The sequence below is a fragment of the Oryctolagus cuniculus genome, chromosome 2 (assembly GCF_051225735.1).
Source record: "Oryctolagus cuniculus isolate XC-2025 breed Fujian yellow rabbit chromosome 2, ASM5122573v1, whole genome shotgun sequence".
NCBI classification, from domain to species: domain Eukaryota; kingdom Metazoa; phylum Chordata; class Mammalia; order Lagomorpha; family Leporidae; genus Oryctolagus; species Oryctolagus cuniculus.
In genome coordinates this window covers 146623618-146640004 of record NC_142868.1, presented here as the reverse complement: position 1 = coordinate 146640004, position 16387 = coordinate 146623618, and the positions used below count along the sequence as shown (strand labels likewise).

Genomic DNA, 16387 nt, shown 5'->3' with positions numbered 1-16387 from the left:
TTTTTTTTTTTTTTTTTTTTTTTTAAAGGCAGAGTGCACAGTGAGAGAGAGAGACAGAGAGAAAGCTCTTCCTTTTGCCGTTGGTTCACCCTCCAATGGTCGCCGCGCTGCGGCCAGCGCACCGCGCTGATGTGATGGCAGGAGCCAGGTACTTCTCCTGGTCTCCCATGGGGTGCAGGGCCCAAGCACTTGGGCCATCCTCCACTGCACTCCCTGGCCACAGCAGAGAGCTGGCCTGGAAGAGGGGCAACCAGGACAGAATCTGGCGCCCCAACCAGAACTGGAACCCAGTGTGCCGGCGCCGGAAGGCCGAGGATTAGCCTAGTGAGCTGCATCACCAGCCTCAAATAAATAAGACTTAAAAAAACAAAAATAATCAAGAGACAGAGACAGACTGACAACTCCTATCTGCTGGTTCACTACCAAAATACCTATAAAGGCCAAGGCTGAAGCTAAGAGTCATAACTAAATCCAGGTCTTCCATGTGAGTGGAAGGAACCAACTACTTGAGCCATCACCTGCTATCTCCCAGGGTCTGGAGTGGCAGGAAGCTGGAACTGTCAGCTTCCCAGATACCCTGAGACAGGAGCATCTTTACTAGGCCAACTGAATGTCTCCCTTTACTTGTAGTTTCAAGCTTACCTTGTCTACTGTGATATTTTCTGCAACTTTTTTTTTACAGGCAGAGTGGACAGTGAGAGAGACAGACAGAAAGGTCTTCCTTCCATTGGTTCACCCCCCCAAAATGGCTGATACAGCTGGCGTGCTGTGCCGATCCGAAGCCAGGAGCCAGGTGTTTTTCCTGGTCTCCCATGTAGGTGCAGGGCCCAAGGACTTGGGCCATCCTCCACTGCCTTCCCGGGTCACAGCAGAGAGCTGGACTGGAAGAGGAGCAACCGGGACAGAACCAGCGCACCAACCGGGACTAGAACCGAAGTACCAGCGCCGCAGGCGGAAGATTAGCCTAGTGAGCCAGGGCGCCAGCCTGAAACTTCTAAATATACTCAAATCCCAACCATAGCAGCAGATGTTTATCCTAGTGGGTAAGACGTCAGCTTTCTACATCAGAGTACCTGGGTTAAAATTCCTGGCTCAGGTTCTTGACTGCACAGTTTCCTGGTAAAGGCAGACTCTAAGACAGTGGTAATGGCTCAAGTCACTGGGGCCCTGCCATGTGCATGAACACTGCACGCTTGGCTCTAGGCTTCAGCCACAGCCAAGCCCTGTCTTTTCCTGGTATTCTGTGGGGGTGAACCAGCAAATCTATCTCAAATTAAAAAAAGTAAAATCCTTACTGTAAAAATTCCTTCCTTTAATGCTGTATGCCTTCATAGGTATCATTGCCAGTTCTCTCCTCTCGTCAAGGAAATATATTCTTCTCTTGAAACCATAATTGACATTCATTGTTTATACCTCTTCTCCCATTTAGTGAAAGGAAAACTTTTCAAGTGCTCAGTAAGTGCTAGGTATTAGAATTAAAGGTTAACACATAGTTCTCTTTCCTAAATCTTAGAATGGCTTCTTCAAATCTTTATAATTTAAATGAGAATTTTTTGTTCTAGATTTATTTATGAAGATTTCTTTACTTGAAAGGCAGAGTGCCACAGACGGCCACCAAACACCAGGATTGGACCAGACTGAAGCCAGGAGCCAGGAACTCCGTCCCGGTCTCCAACATGGGCAGCAGGGGCCCAAATATTTGGGCCATCCATCCTCTGCTGCCTTCCCGAGTACATTAGTCGGAAGATGGATTAGAAGCAGAGTTTCTGGGACTTGAACCAAAACTCTGATATGGGATGCCAGCATTGAAACTGGTGGCTTAATCTCTTGTGCCACAACACTGGCCCTCAGAAGTTTTTATTTATTTTTTTTTAAGATTTTATTTATTTATTTGAGAGGCAGAGTGGTTCACTCCTCAGTTGGCCACAACACTCTAAGCTGCACCCATCTGAAGTAAGGAGCCAGGAGCCTCTTCCACTCTCCCACATGGGTGCAGGGGCCCAAAGACTTGAGCCATCTTCCACTGCTTTCCCAGGCCACAGCAGAGAGCTGAATTGGAAGAGGAGCAGCCGGAACTAGAATCAGTGCCCATATGCGATGTCAGAGCTGCAGGCAGACGATTAACCTACTGCGCCATAATGCCGGCCCCAGCATAGTTTTTATACAAATAAAACATTGCCAGGACCCTTACTATGTAAAAAAGGACTTGTAATCAAGATCAAAAGAAAAAACTAGATCCATTGTTTTCTTCTCTTGCCAATTTCCATTCTTCTCCTTGTGATCCTTGAGGCACACATGCAAAAATTTGAAAACCACTTGTTTTAAGGAAGTTCATGAGGTAAGCCTCATCTTAAACTTGCTACAATCTGCCTTCATATTGCAACACCCAAATTAAACTGCCCTGATAATTCAAAAGACTTTCTTAGCATTATATTAGTTTCAGTTCCACTCTTACACAAACTGTTCTTTTCCTTTAATATTCAGTATTTATGATCATACTCTTGAGATCTTGAAATACTGACCCCACTGCTTACTCATCTGGCTTGCTGCTCAAGTCAGAAATGAGTCATTTGTGACTCCTCCTCCTTTCTCTCTAGTAGCAGACCAACTACAACATAAGCTTCAAGGGGACAGAGATTTCCAACAATGTATTCCCACTACTATGTGAATAGGATAAGTTATAGAGTGGATAGATGCTCATTAAAACATTCACCTTATTTATTTAAAAGAGAGTCACAGAGTGAGGGAGGGAGACAGACACAAAGAATTGATTGACTGAGTCCTTCCACCTGTTGGTTCATTCCCTCCCCCAAACTCTTTAACAGCCAAGAGGCAGGCCAGGTTGATGCCAAAAACTCCATCTAGGTCTCTCTCCCTTGTGCGTGGTAGTGGCCTAAGTACTAGGGACATCTTCTGATTCTTTCCCAAGTACATTAGCAGGGAGCTGGGTCAGAAGCGGATTAGCCCAGCCTCAAACCTGTGCTCTGATATGGGATGCCAGCATTGTAGGTGGTGGCTTACTTCACTGTGACATAACACCAGCCCTGGACACTAGCTTTGCATTCATTTATCCACTCATTCATTCAGTCATCGAGTCATATTAACTTTATATACTTCCCCCCATCCCTGCTGGCACCCTTTCTTGTGTAATTCTCTGTGGTTTACAGGACTGGCTTCCTCACACCTGCTTCATCATTCTCTAGCCTATTTTAGAATAACTTTTCCCAAATGGTCACCTAATCATGTTGTCTCCCTGTTTAAAAATCTTCAAATGCTTACATATTTGTGCAGGATTGACCTATTCCATCACAGTACCCGTCCCTATGACACACTGCTTTTACAAAATTCTCCTTTGTAAGATTCAGCGTAGCTTTGTTAACTGTCAAGTTGCGGAAACTTTAAGACCTTGTTATGGAGACTTTAAGAATAACCACAGATAAGGGGAAGAGATAGAAAATTACCTTCTTTCCTGTCACTCTTTCCCATAAGAAAATCTTCTGTGTAGGGTGTCATATCCAAACGTAACGGGAAGGAAAAGTGTGTATTCACTTTTTCTTTCATCATTGTGACCATATTAAATGTATACCTCATAGTATTGAAACTGAGAATGCGAGGTAATTTCTTAAAACATGCCCTGAAAGGCAAAAAAAAATTAAAAAACTGTCTTTAACTCTGTTCTACTTTTATTTACATTATACCTATTTCAATAATCGACTTAACTTTTATTCTAAATTGTAACTTTTATTAACATGACTTTTTCTATTCTTAATGGGCTTCTTATTAAAAATTAGTTTTAAATTGGACTGCAGTCAGTTATGACAAAGACATGCAAAGGGTGCTACAGAGGCACAAAAAGGAGAACATTACATATCGGATCCAAGGAGGGCTTTGGTTCAGTGTTTTCATTTCATCTTTAAATAACATATATCAAACTATTTGTAAGTACTTTATAAATTCCTATAAATAATGCTTCAATATTACTTATTTTTGTTAACTAGAAATGCAAAGTCTGGCTGTATCAGTTGCCAGATAAATGACCCTAAAGAATTTATTTAATCTCTTTGAGCTTAACTCCTGATTTGTAAAATGGACATTGAAGTTCTTACTTCACTATATTTGAAACATTGCCTAGCAAACAGATAGCATTCTCTAAGTGCCACCTCACATTACTCCTTGCAACAGTAGCAACAGCAATCAACTGGTCATCTAAATCTTATCATAACATATTGCAAGTTAAAAATGAAAAAAGTTGTTTAAACAAACTACATATAATCTTAGGTTTACAAAAATGTGAATTTCAAGGAACAGTTCCTCACTGTACACGGAAATTAAAAGAGGGTATGTTTAAATCAAGAGCTTAGTTTAAAAAAAAAATCAAATGTGTATAATGGTAAAGCATGAACTTTATCCTGAGAGTTTTGAGGAGCAATGAAAGAACTTATGGTAGTGAAAAAGCACGCATTGTGCCAGAGGATAAGAGAGAAACCAATCTGTCCAGACTGGAGTGTACATGACAAAGTCTGAGATATAAGTAAGACAGCAAAGCATTCTGAATCAAGTTAAGATATTTGGAAATCAATGTCAGTATAAACTGTTTGGGAGGCAGACAAAAGTACTAAGAATAATTTGGTTGATAAACAGAAATCTGAAGAACATGATCCTGTTGAAGATAATACCTACTTTGTTTACTTCTTCAATCAGCCTACTTCTGTTTTATTACAGGCATATGAAAGTACAGAGAGAGAGCACTAAGGACAGAATAGGTACTTCGCCTGGGAGAAATCAGGCAGATATTTTAGAAAAACAGCAAAATCCTAATAGTCTAAAGAAAGGAATGTTTAAAGATGCAGGGGATTTTCAAAAAGTATAGATTTGTTAAATAATTTATGCTCACTAGAGATTCTCTAGAAACCCTGACTCAGTCCTTTGATTATCTATTATACACAAAATATTCTTCTATAGTAGCTAACTTTTGACTGAATCTACTTTTAATTCTTAACTCAAACTCTATACCAATTTTCATGAAATGAATGTCTTTTTAATAACTGTGAAGTTATTCTTTCATTTGATTATGTCTATCTACAGTTTATCTGTCTTGCAATGACTTAATTAAGACCAAGCAAAATGCACAGCTTCTCGAAAAGCAGTTTTAGTATCTTATTGTGTCATGATTTTTCATTGTCTGCTTTCAAAATGCTCAGATCTTTTATCTAGAAAAAAAGTTTGATCCCAAAGCTTTTTCTACCTTCCATATTCTTTGCTCCCTTCAAAATTACCATTATTCTATAACAAATTCTAGTCTATACTCAATGCATGCACCCTTACAACTCAATCCACTCCTTTAACATGAAAAAACATACCACCAAATTAGCTTGTTGAAAAATCTCACGCTTTTATTCACCTGAAATTGTCTTTCACCTCTGCAAGCTATGTCAACTGAATATACTCTTGAGATTCTCTTTCCAATTTTGGGCTTACAATCCTACCCTGATTTTCTTTCTTTTTGCTTTTCTTCTGTCACCTTTTCCACTGAGTTTTAAGGAGGTTAGGTTTTTGCAATAGTTCTATCCCTGTCAGGAAGATATTCTGATGGCTTCAATCAATTATTCAGTTAATCCCAAAACTTAGAGGTCAATCATTGTATGTTAGCAATCTTCTTTTATTACTGGTTGATGAGAACTTTCTATTTCATGCAGGCAGCCCTTACCCTGGATTGCTTGTGTAAACAGGTTATTTCTATTCTCTACTTTTGTTCTTAAGTTACTCACTACATACACTTGTCTCTAAATCCAATTTCTACTTGTCATTCAATGTTCATCCATAGAACTGAAATCCTTACTCATGTCTTTAGTCTCATGCCTCCCATCTTATGGGTCTTAAGGGCCTCTCACTAGAGAGATTAAGAGGAGGGTGTTTTCGTTTGCAGGTAGACTCCACTGAGTGCACACAGAGTGGTAAACAACCAGAAGAACTTTGGTACACATATGATAAGTTACAAGGACACAAAAAAATTCAAGAACAAAATGTAAGGCTGCCTGAAAGTATACCGGAAAGTTTTGTATCAACCAATCTGCTGGGTTTTGTATCAATCTATAGAATTCTTTTTTCTTCATAAGGATATTGTCTGAAAAGAGAATTTCAGAGATTAAGACTGAAAAAAAAAAAGTAAATGTAAATCGTAACAAAATAAAAATAGGGGCTGGCACTGTGGTATGATGGGTTAAGTTGCTGCCAGAGACGCTGGCATCCAACATGGGTGCTGATTCAAGTCCCCACTGCTTCAATTCTGATCCAGCTCTCTGCTAATGTGCCTGGGAAAGCAGTATATGGGCCCTTCTGCCTAAGTGGGAGATCTGGAAGAAAATTTGTGGCTCCTGGCTTCGACCTGGTCCAGTCCCAGCAATTGCAACCATTTGGGGAGCGAACCCCCCTGCAAATTCTGACTTATAAATAAATAAAATAAATCTTTAAAAAAATAAATTTTTAAAAATAAAATGAAAAAATATTATAAAATGTTTGGTAAGCATTAGTAAAGCTAATAAGGCAATTTTACTTGAAGATAGCTTAACTATTATTCCTCAATAAATTCTCTGAAATATTTAAATTTTCAATCAATCTGCCAAACCACAAATAACCAAAACTAACATCAATATACACAGTGGAAGGCAAAGAAGAACTACCTTGAACATAATATCAAAAAACATGTCACCTTAACACCCTTCTATCAATATTTAACTGTGTTCCAAATCCTGGATCTCCTTCTGAATAGTCAAATATCTGGAGTATTCTTCTACCCAGATGCCTTAGAAAGAACTCAAATTCAGCCGGATTAACATTTGTATTCTTTTTGCATTCTATTTGTATTCTTTATCTTAAGAACCAGTATTGGCAAAATTTCATTATCCTTTCTGTGCCTCTAAGTCTCCATCTGTAAACCAGGGATGACAATATTATCTACTGCAAAGGAATGTGTTATCAGAATTAATTTAACTAAATTCTGTAAGTTCTGAGTATTTATTAAGTAATTTTTATGTAAGAATTAGCTATCATTACCTGAAAACAGATCACGAAACCTTGATACTTGAAAATCAATACAGATGATAAAAATGACCAATATCCTTATCTTCCATGTTTCTACTCCTAAAAATCTAGACTTTAAGTTCAGTGATTCCCATTTTCTTTTTATCAAGTATACAATAAAATAAATCACAATTCACTGAATAAGTGAAAAGCTACTACGTCAAACTGAGTTTCAAGCAGCTAATTTTACCTTAATCACATAATTTTCTTAAAAGCTTAATCTCAATTTATCCTTATTCTTTGATTTACTGGGCTGATTTATCAAAATGATACAAATTATATCTTCCAAAAGCATACCTTTTTTCAGCTCGTACTTTCTTTCCACAATGAGAACAAGTATACATGTTGTCACCCTCTAAAGTGTCCTTAATAGTAACTTCATCAAGAGATTCCTGTGTATAAAACCCATATTTAAAAGTTTCACATTACTGTTTACAGCATGAAACATTCAAAAGGCAGTAATCACAAGTTGGGAAGAATGCACATAGGAAAATAGATGTTTTAAAAAAGTGAATTCCTAACTTCAGTAAAAAATTGTCTTCCTTCACATTGAGAAAATACTTTATGAAATGCACTAGGGGCTGGTACAGTGGTGTAGTGGGTTAAGCCGCCACCTGCATCGCTGGCATCCCACAGGGGCACTGGTTCGAATTCTAGCTGCTCTACTTCTGATCCAGCTCCCTGCTAACGTGCCAGGGAAAGTTTTCCAAGATGCGCCCAGAGCATGGGCCCCTGCACCTGTGCAGGAGAGCCAGAAGAGGCTCTTGGCTCCTGACTTCAGTCTGATTCAGCTCTAGCCACGGTGGCCATTTGGTCAGTGAACCAGTAGATGGAAGACCTCTCTGTTTCTCCCTCGCTCTCTATATATATCTCTACCTTTCAAATAAAATAAGTCTTAAAAAAAATAAAGAAACTCACTAAACTTTTAAAATGAGTAAGTAAATTTTCACTGAGCAAAATTGAGCTTGGTGGCCTACCTTTAAATATTAGGTGAACAGCATATAAAAAAAAAACTACATGAAAATATTAAAAAATTCTTTCAGTATGAAAAAAATACCTGCTATGAAAAAAGGGTTGAAAGCATAAAGTCTAAAAACTATGAACACTTTTACTCACATAAATGTTCTTCATATCAGCGACCTGGCACCTCACAGTATAAAACTCTTCAGCAGTTTGACTAACGTGCTCACAATCCTGAACAATCAACAGTCAAAAATTATTAAGTTATAAATAATGTAAATTATAATAAATTTATAATAAACATATATTACGATTTCTAACAATCAAGAACAGGAATAATACTTACCAAGGACACAACATTGTTTGTAATTACACCTCCAAACAAGCTCTTGACAGTATTTTTCTTTAATGTAAAACAAACAAAAGTCAGTAACTAAAATGTAGGCAACTCTGCACAATTTCCAAAGAAACTTAAGTATTCACACACTAACCAGTTCTGGAGACATTTCTTCAATTTTGGTAATCAAATCAGTAAAAAATTCTGTCATATCCTTCTGCTCTCCAGTATTCAGAGGCTGCTTATCCATGGTGTACGTCTTACAGAAAGGCCTAGGATTATATGCTTTGCATTCACTCTCCTATAAAGAAAAACAAAAAAGGCGCAGGGGTGGGGTGGGGTATGATTCTGTCAAATAAAAATCTAAAAGTAACGACAAGATTCCTAAATGAATGAATAACAAAAACAAAACAGGTAGCAAATTTACAAAGGTTGGAAAATGCTCTCTTCTATTTCATTTTTATTTGCTGTTCATAACATTTTCAATTTAATGGTTTTGGTACCAGAAGATGCTTACACTGACCTCATGTATCTTTTTTGTGTGTGTGCTTGATATACCTTCCTGATTTTTATTTTTATTTCCAAGTAAGTAAGTTTGTATTGTTAACATTTGCAACAGACATAGGTAAGTGTGAAACATCCTTGTGCCAGTCTTGCAACAGTTCACCTTCTAAAAGTCTTTGTGAATGTGATCATGCACAGCTAAAACAGTACTTTGCCATTTTTCTCTTTTTCTTATTTTTGAAAGTAGAAAGCCATTTTCCTTCTTTCCTTTTCCCTCTCCTTCTCTCTCAGCTTCTTATGAAGATTTTCAGTATAAATTCAACAGTTTGTATCTATCCATGGGGTCTTCCTGCTGCAGCTGACTCTCTCCCATGGTCTGATACTCTTTCTCATATTTCTTCAGCTTCCTGGTTGGGACTTTAATATTGCAAGCTTGTTCCATCAATCTCCTTGCAATTTCCTCTGCCCTATATCTCTTCTGAAGCTGAACTCTGAAGAACTTCAAAGCACCTTCAAAATCAGCCTGCAAAAGGTCTTCCTTTGAGGTCTTTAGGAGAGCCAGGGCTATATGAAAGATGATATTCAAACCCTCACACAGAGCAGTAGGTCAATGTTGTGGAACACCATGCAGAGCAGGACTTGGCAGTGAAAAGGGTGAGAAACCACTGGAATGCATACATGTGAGCTTCCAGGTTCAGATCACAAAAATGGCTGTGCAGGTCTGGTAGCTGCTCCTGCATTAGTCTCTCAAACTGATAGAATTTGCAATGAAGATCTTTAAAGCTGTTTTTGCAGAGGTCTTGCAAACCAGTCATATATGACTTTCACCAAAACACAAAATGCTTGTTCCTCTGGCATATATAACAGCAACAGAGCAGTAAAAAATGACTGTCCTTGATAGTACCCAATGTCTTCATCACATACAGAGTACGCCTTGCAGATTTTGTACAGGGATTCTTCACCATCTCCTCCAGTATCTATCTTTCTTTCTTTATTTATTTTTTTGACAGGCAGAGTGGACAGTGAGAGAGAGAGACAAAAGTCTTTCTTTTGCTGTTGGTTCACCCTCCAATGGCTGCCACGCTGCGGCTAGCGCACCGCGCTGATCCGAAGGCAGGAGCCAGGTGCTTCTCCTGGTCTCCCATGCGGGTGCAGGGCCCAAGCACTTGGGCCATCCTCCACTGCACTCCCAGGCCACAGCAGAGAGCTGGCCTGGAAGAGGGGCAACCGGGACAGAATCTGGCGCCCTGACCGGGACTAGAACCCAGGGTGCCAGCGCCGCAGGCGGAGGATTAGCCTATTGAGCCGCGGCACCGGCCTCCAATAACTTTAAAGTAATCATGTGCAGGAAGCATATGGTGAATATCTCAAGTAATGACACTCTCCTGGGCTGAGTCCTTCATGATAAGAATTTGGTATCTATCCAGCATCATCGGATTGTCAGGACAGTCAGCTAATAACTGCCACCTATCTGCCCTTAATGCTTTAGGAACACCACTCTGCACCAGAGCAGACAGCCCTTTTGGCCGTGCACCAAGGTTACTATGCCATCTTCCTACCAATTCTCCCTAAAAATACAGGATATTCTCAGGACAATCCTTAGACACATCACCTGTTCCACTTGAGAGTTCATTATCACTCTCCTCATCTGCTTCATCCTCCTGGGGTGACATTGGTCCCCTTCCACTAGTATGAGTGACTGGCTCTTCCTTGTCAGACTCTCATTGTAGACTTACACCTCATATATTGCAGCTCCAGCACTGGTATGGCTGTTCCCCTCACACGAGCACCAGGAGCCAGCCATGTGGAGGAGCATGCAGGCCAGGAAGCATGAAGTGGGCGGCCCAAAGGCCATGCACCCTTGGAGGCACAGGGGCAGCAAGTGCCCGCATGGTTAAAGGCCAAAAAAAAGCTCATCTACTTTTAAGTCTAAGAATTGCTAGGATGGAATTTGGGACGAAAATAATTCAGATTTGTACTGTAAAGTATGAAACCTCCGCAGATAGTGTTTTTCCACAGAATGCTCTTAAAAATATTTTTTTAATTTTTATTTGAAAGGCAGAGACAAAGAAATCACTCATCAGATAATTCATTACTCAAGTCAGTAATGCCAAGGCTGGGCCAGGCAGAAGCCAGGAACTCAGATCTTAATCTGGGCCCCCCATATAAGTGACAGGGAACCAAGTACTTGAGCCATCACCTACTACCCCCCAGGGTGTACATTAGCAGGAAGTCAGAATCAGTAGCAGAACCAGGACTTGAACCCACATAGTCTGACAATGGATGCATGTGTCACAAGCAGCACTTAAATCACTATATCAAATGCTTGCTCCTAGTTTGTTTTTTATTGTTTTTTTTTTTTTTTTTTTTTTTTTTGACAGGCAGAGTAGACAGTGAGAGAGACACAGAGAAAGGTCTTCCCTTTGCCGTTGGTTCACCCTCCAATGGCCACCGCGCTGATCCGATGGCAGGAGCCAGGTGCTTCTCCTGGTCTCCCATGGGGTGCAGGGCCCAAGCACTTGGGCCATCCTCCACTGCACTCCCGGGCCACAGCAGAGAGCTGGCCTGGAAGAGGGGCAACCGGGACAGAATCCGGTGCCCCGACCAGGACTAGAACCCGGTGTGCTGGCGCCGCAAGGTGGAGGATTAGCCTAGTGAACCGTGGCGCCGGCCACTCCTAGTTTTTTTTAAATAGTAACTTAACAATTTTCTGTCCCATCAAATGGTATATTCCAGCTCTGTAAAAAGGAGATTAAACATAGAATCAAGGGCTCACTAGGCAAATTTTTAAATTTTATTGGCAAGATCATTTACTGAGTACTTATTATCAGAAGCTGAAAACCAGTAATAAGTGACATAATCTCTATCACCAAGATTATAAGACAGATAACTCCATAAAAGAGGCGAAAACAGCAAAGGCATGGAGACTTGGAGACTTAGGTGAGGTTTGGAATCATCTCTTGGAGGAGATGAAAATGGAGCTGAAGGGTGACAATAGGAAGAGAATGAAGAAAAGTACTAAGAGAAGATTGAAGCAGGCAGAAAGAGCAACAGAACCAGCTGCACAAGTGGAAAAGCAGCAGTGACAGGCTCCAAATGGCTTTATAGTAATTACAGGTGAAGCTCGATATGCTGAGGAATAAGGGAAGAGGTTAAAGGGGACAGGCAAAAATCACAGAGGATATATACCACATTGATGAGCTTGAGTATCATTCTGTTTATAATGAGGAACCACCAGGTACTTTAATATTTTTTTAAAGCTTTATTTATTTGAAAGACAGAGTGACAGAGAGAAACAAAGAGATAGAAAGAGATCTTCCATCCGTTGGTTTACTTTTCAAATGACTATAACAGGTAGGGCTAGGCCAAGCAGAAGCCGGGAGTCAAGAACTCCATCTAGGTCTCCCACACAGCAGGGCCTCAAGTAGCAAAGCTGTCTTTGGCTGCTTTCCCAAGTACATTAGCAGGGAGAAGAATTGGAAATTGAGCAGCTGGGACTCAAACCAAAGCTTGGAAATGGGATGCTGGAGTTGTGGGTGGTGGTTTAACCAGCAGTGCCTCAATGCTCATACTAAACATCCGTTTCCCCTACCCCCCAGCCCACCCACTGGGAATTTTTAAACAGGGAAAGAGTAAGATTTGCAATTTAACCTTTTTTAGGATTTTAAGCTGGAATTAAGAGAGACAAAGAGAAATAAGAAATCTTCAGCCACAAAAGCAAGTAACTCTGTGATGGGAAAAGGTTCCGAAACAAGGAATACTGTAAAGGACAAATTAACAGAAAGTAGGGAACAGAGAGAAGTAATTGTGAAGTCATTAACAATAGAGGGCGACAAAGTTAATACAAAAAGTGAGAGTTTATAGTCAGGACAAAATCAGTACAGATGAATTTCACGTAACATTTTTAGCTTTTGTCATAGTTTTTGTCATTAGTTTTCACCAAATAATTCTTAAACATACCATTAAATAAGTGAACATTTTCTGAAGCTCCAGAAGAGTGGTTTTGTGCTTCATGTCTTCAGAATACTGGAAATCAAGAGAAAACTTTCTGTCAAAATACACTGATGGTATTAAATTAGACAAATTAGCAAAGTCTTACAATATGCCTAGAACTGTATTTTCATTATTTTAGCTATATGTAAGAAAAACAATGATACATTTCATTCTTATTTTAGGATTATGGCACGAAAAACTAAAATATATTATATAACCAGGATACTGAAGATTAAAAAACAATGCTTTCTAGATAAATACACATTTGGTACAGTGCTGATTTACAAGAATGAAAAACATGTCAGGTAGGCAAGAAACTGTTTCCCACAAATAAATACACACATTAAAAAAAATACATTTAATCGAGGTAGGTGTTTGGCACAGTGGTTAAGTTGCCAGTTTGGAGGCCCACATCCAGTATCAGTACCTGCGGTGCCCATATTCAGCTTCCTGATAACACGTACCCTGGAAGGCAGCTGATAGGCAGTTATGTCCCTGCCATTCTGTGGGAAATCCAGTTTGAGTTCCAGGCTCCTGGTTTTTGCCTGGCCCAGACTAAGCTGCTGTAGGTATTTGAGGGAATAAACCAGAGGATAAAGATCGCTGTTTTTCTGCCTTTCGAAACACTAGCATCTTTTCCTGAAATAGTGTTATCTTTTATGCTAAAAGGAAGAATACTAGGCAAGATCTCTGAAAACTGCCTAAATTTGAAATGTCGGTAACTGAACTTTAGCAATCTGGCTAGACTCACTGACCAGAGACTTAACTCTAAATACCAGGTTTCTAGCAAAGATCCATACTCAGGCCATACTATCTAGATATACAGTGTCATTAAAGTATTAGAAGAGACCTAGGAGCCAGCTTTGTGGTATGTAGGGGTAACATGCTGCCGTGGATGCTGGCATCCCATAAGCGCTGGTTCGAGTCCTGCCTGTTACATTTCCAATTCAGCTCCTTGATAACACACCTGGGAAAGCAGAAGGTAGTCTGAGTGCTTGGGCCCCTGCCACCTATGTGGGAGACAGAGATGGAGTTCCAAGCTCCTGGCTCTGACCTGGCCCAGCCCTGGCTACGTGGCCATTTCAGGAGTGAACCAGCAGATGGAAGATCTCTCTTTGTGTACTTCTGCCTTTCAAATAAAAGATTTACTTATTTATTTGAGAGGCAAAGATACAGAGAGAGAGAGAGAGAATCTTCTATCTGCTGGTTCACTACCCAAATGGCTGCATGGCTAGGGCTGGACTGGTCCAAAGCTGGAAACCAGGAGCTTCCTCTGGGTCTTCCACATGGGTGCAGGGACCCAAGCACTTGGACCATCTTTCACCAGTTCCTAGGTGTATTAGCAGGGAGCTGGATGGGTAATGGACTTGAACCAGTGCACGAATGGGACGCCAGTATTGCAGGCAGCAGCTTTACCTGCTATGCCACAATGCTGGCCCCCAAAAATAAGTGTTGGGGGAAAAAAAAAAAAAGAGAAAGAGGGAGAGGGAGAGAGAGAGGAGGAAGGAAGGAGGGAGAGGGAGATGGGGGCTGGTGCTAGGGCATAGAAGCTTAAGCCTCCACCTGTAGTGCCGATATCCCATATGGGCACAGGTTCCAGTCCCAGCTACTCCACTTCCAATCTAGCTCCCTGCTAATAAGCCCAGGAAAGCAACAGAAGAAGGCCCAAGTACTTGGGCCCCTGCACCCACATGGGAGATCTGGAGGAAGTTCCTGGCTCTGGCTTGGCCCAGCTCTAGCAGTTGCGGTCATGTGGGGAGTGAACCAGTGGATGGAAGATTCTCTCTCACTTTCTTTCTCCTTCTATCTCTGCCTTTCAAATAAATAAATAAATCTTTAAAAAGAGACTGACAAAGGTGTTAGCCCCATTATAAAATACTGTTAAACATCTGAATGACTGGTATTTCTATGGAATAATAAATCTCTAATAAGCCAGTTTTGTTAGGCTCTGCTGGTTAGAAGCTTATACTCCAACTGAAGACACAAGAACTAAAATAGAGATCTGTACAGAGCATAGTTGCCACAAATTTACTAATATTCAAACAAACTGCTAAAAGTAACTGCTAAATGTTCCTGGCTCATGAGAGGCTCAATTTCCCATGAGACTATTCAAGAATACTCATATGACAATTTTTAAACATATAACATGTGATATAGGCAAGTGTTAATTCAGACTATAAAAGGATATATAAAGCATTAGTAAGCTAAGAAAAGAAGTGCACAAATTCCTTAAAATCAAGCAGAAACAAGGAAAATTATTTAATGTGCAATTTTGAATAATATGAAAAATAAAAATATGTTTTCACTACTAAAAGAACCCTTGTGCATTGCTGTTAGGAACATAAAATGGTATAGCCCTTGTGGAAAATGTATGATAGCTCCCTAAAACACTAAACACAGAACTACAGTATAATCCAGCAATTCCACTTCTAAGTACAAATCCAAAAGCAGTGGAAGTAGAAACTTCGGTGTATTTATATGCACATGTTTATAACAGTCGTATCCACAATAGCCATACAATTGACCCAGTGTTCATGAACAAACAAATAGAGAAATAAAACATGCTGTAGTTGAAAGAATGTCAAGAAGTATGTGGAAAATCAAAGTAACAGATAAATTTAATTCTGGTATTAAAAAATGAAATCAATTCATACAAAAAATCTTTTACAAGTTCATGAAAGTGAGTATTATGAAAAAACTATGTGTCTATAGCCATACAACCCTAAACCCAACCGACCTGGTCTGAAAAAACTGCATAGATTTCAAAAAATTTTTATCAAAATAAACTTACATTTTAAAGATTTATTTATTTATTTGAAAGGCAGAGTTAACAGAGGAGAGACAGAGAAAGAGGTCTTCTATCGGCTGGTTTGTTCCCCCAAAGGCCAGAGCTGGGCTGATGTGAAGCCAGGAGCCAGGAGATTCTTCCAGGTCTCCTACATGGGTGCAGGAGCCTAAGGACTTGGGCCATTCTCCATTGCCTTACCGGGCGCAGGGAGCTGGATTGAAAGTGGAGCAGCTGACATCCATATGGGATGCCAGCGCCATAGTGTAATAGGCTTAACCTATTACACTGGCCCCTATGCTTACATTTTAATTTCATTTTTCCTTCAAACATTTAGAAGTACCCTCTTATATACAATAAATATTCAGCCTGAAAAAAAAAAATTCTGATACGTGCTACAGTGTAGGTAAACTTTAAGACATTATGCTACATGAAATACATTACTCATAAAAGGATTAATACTCTATGATTCTATTAAGATGAGATACCTAGATTAGTCAAATTCAAAGAAATGGAAAGCAGAATGGGCTGTGGAGAGGGGTAATGGGAAGTTAAGTGTGAGTACAGAGGTTCAGCTGCAGATTGAAACACAAATTGATGGTTCTAAAGCAATGTGAATGTACTTAATGTTACTTAAATATAAACATAAAAATAGTTAAAATGGCATATTTTATGCTGTGTAAATATTATCACAATTATTAAATACAGATAGCTTTCTGTCAGCATCA

The 16387-nt window shown here is 39.8% G+C and overlaps 1 protein-coding gene and 1 pseudogene across 9 annotated transcripts in view; both read right to left on the bottom strand.

Moving 5' to 3' along the window:
* Nucleotides 1-16387, bottom strand: part of USP34 (ubiquitin specific peptidase 34) — a 234077-nt gene that overhangs the window by 57596 nt on the left and 160094 nt on the right. For all 8 annotated transcript variants that reach the window (XR_016229347.1, XM_051838286.3, XM_051838300.3 and 5 more), the window contains 6 exons: nt 12842-12907; nt 8532-8678; nt 8387-8443; nt 8197-8274; nt 7378-7472; nt 3462-3634 (listed from right to left, as the gene is read on the bottom strand). Coding sequence is in view for 7 of the 8 variants with exons in the window: in XM_051838286.3 (XP_051694246.1) it covers nt 3462-3634; nt 7378-7472; nt 8197-8274; nt 8387-8443; nt 8532-8678; nt 12842-12907 (616 nt within the window). In the remaining variant the exon portion in view is untranslated. The remainder of the gene's footprint in view (nt 1-3461; nt 3635-7377; nt 7473-8196; nt 8275-8386; nt 8444-8531; nt 8679-12841; nt 12908-16387) is intronic.
* LOC138848613 (rab GTPase-activating protein 1-like pseudogene) lies at nt 8829-9835 on the bottom strand (annotated as a pseudogene). Its single transcript, XR_016229348.1, has one exon. The product of XR_016229348.1 is annotated as a rab GTPase-activating protein 1-like pseudogene (transcript).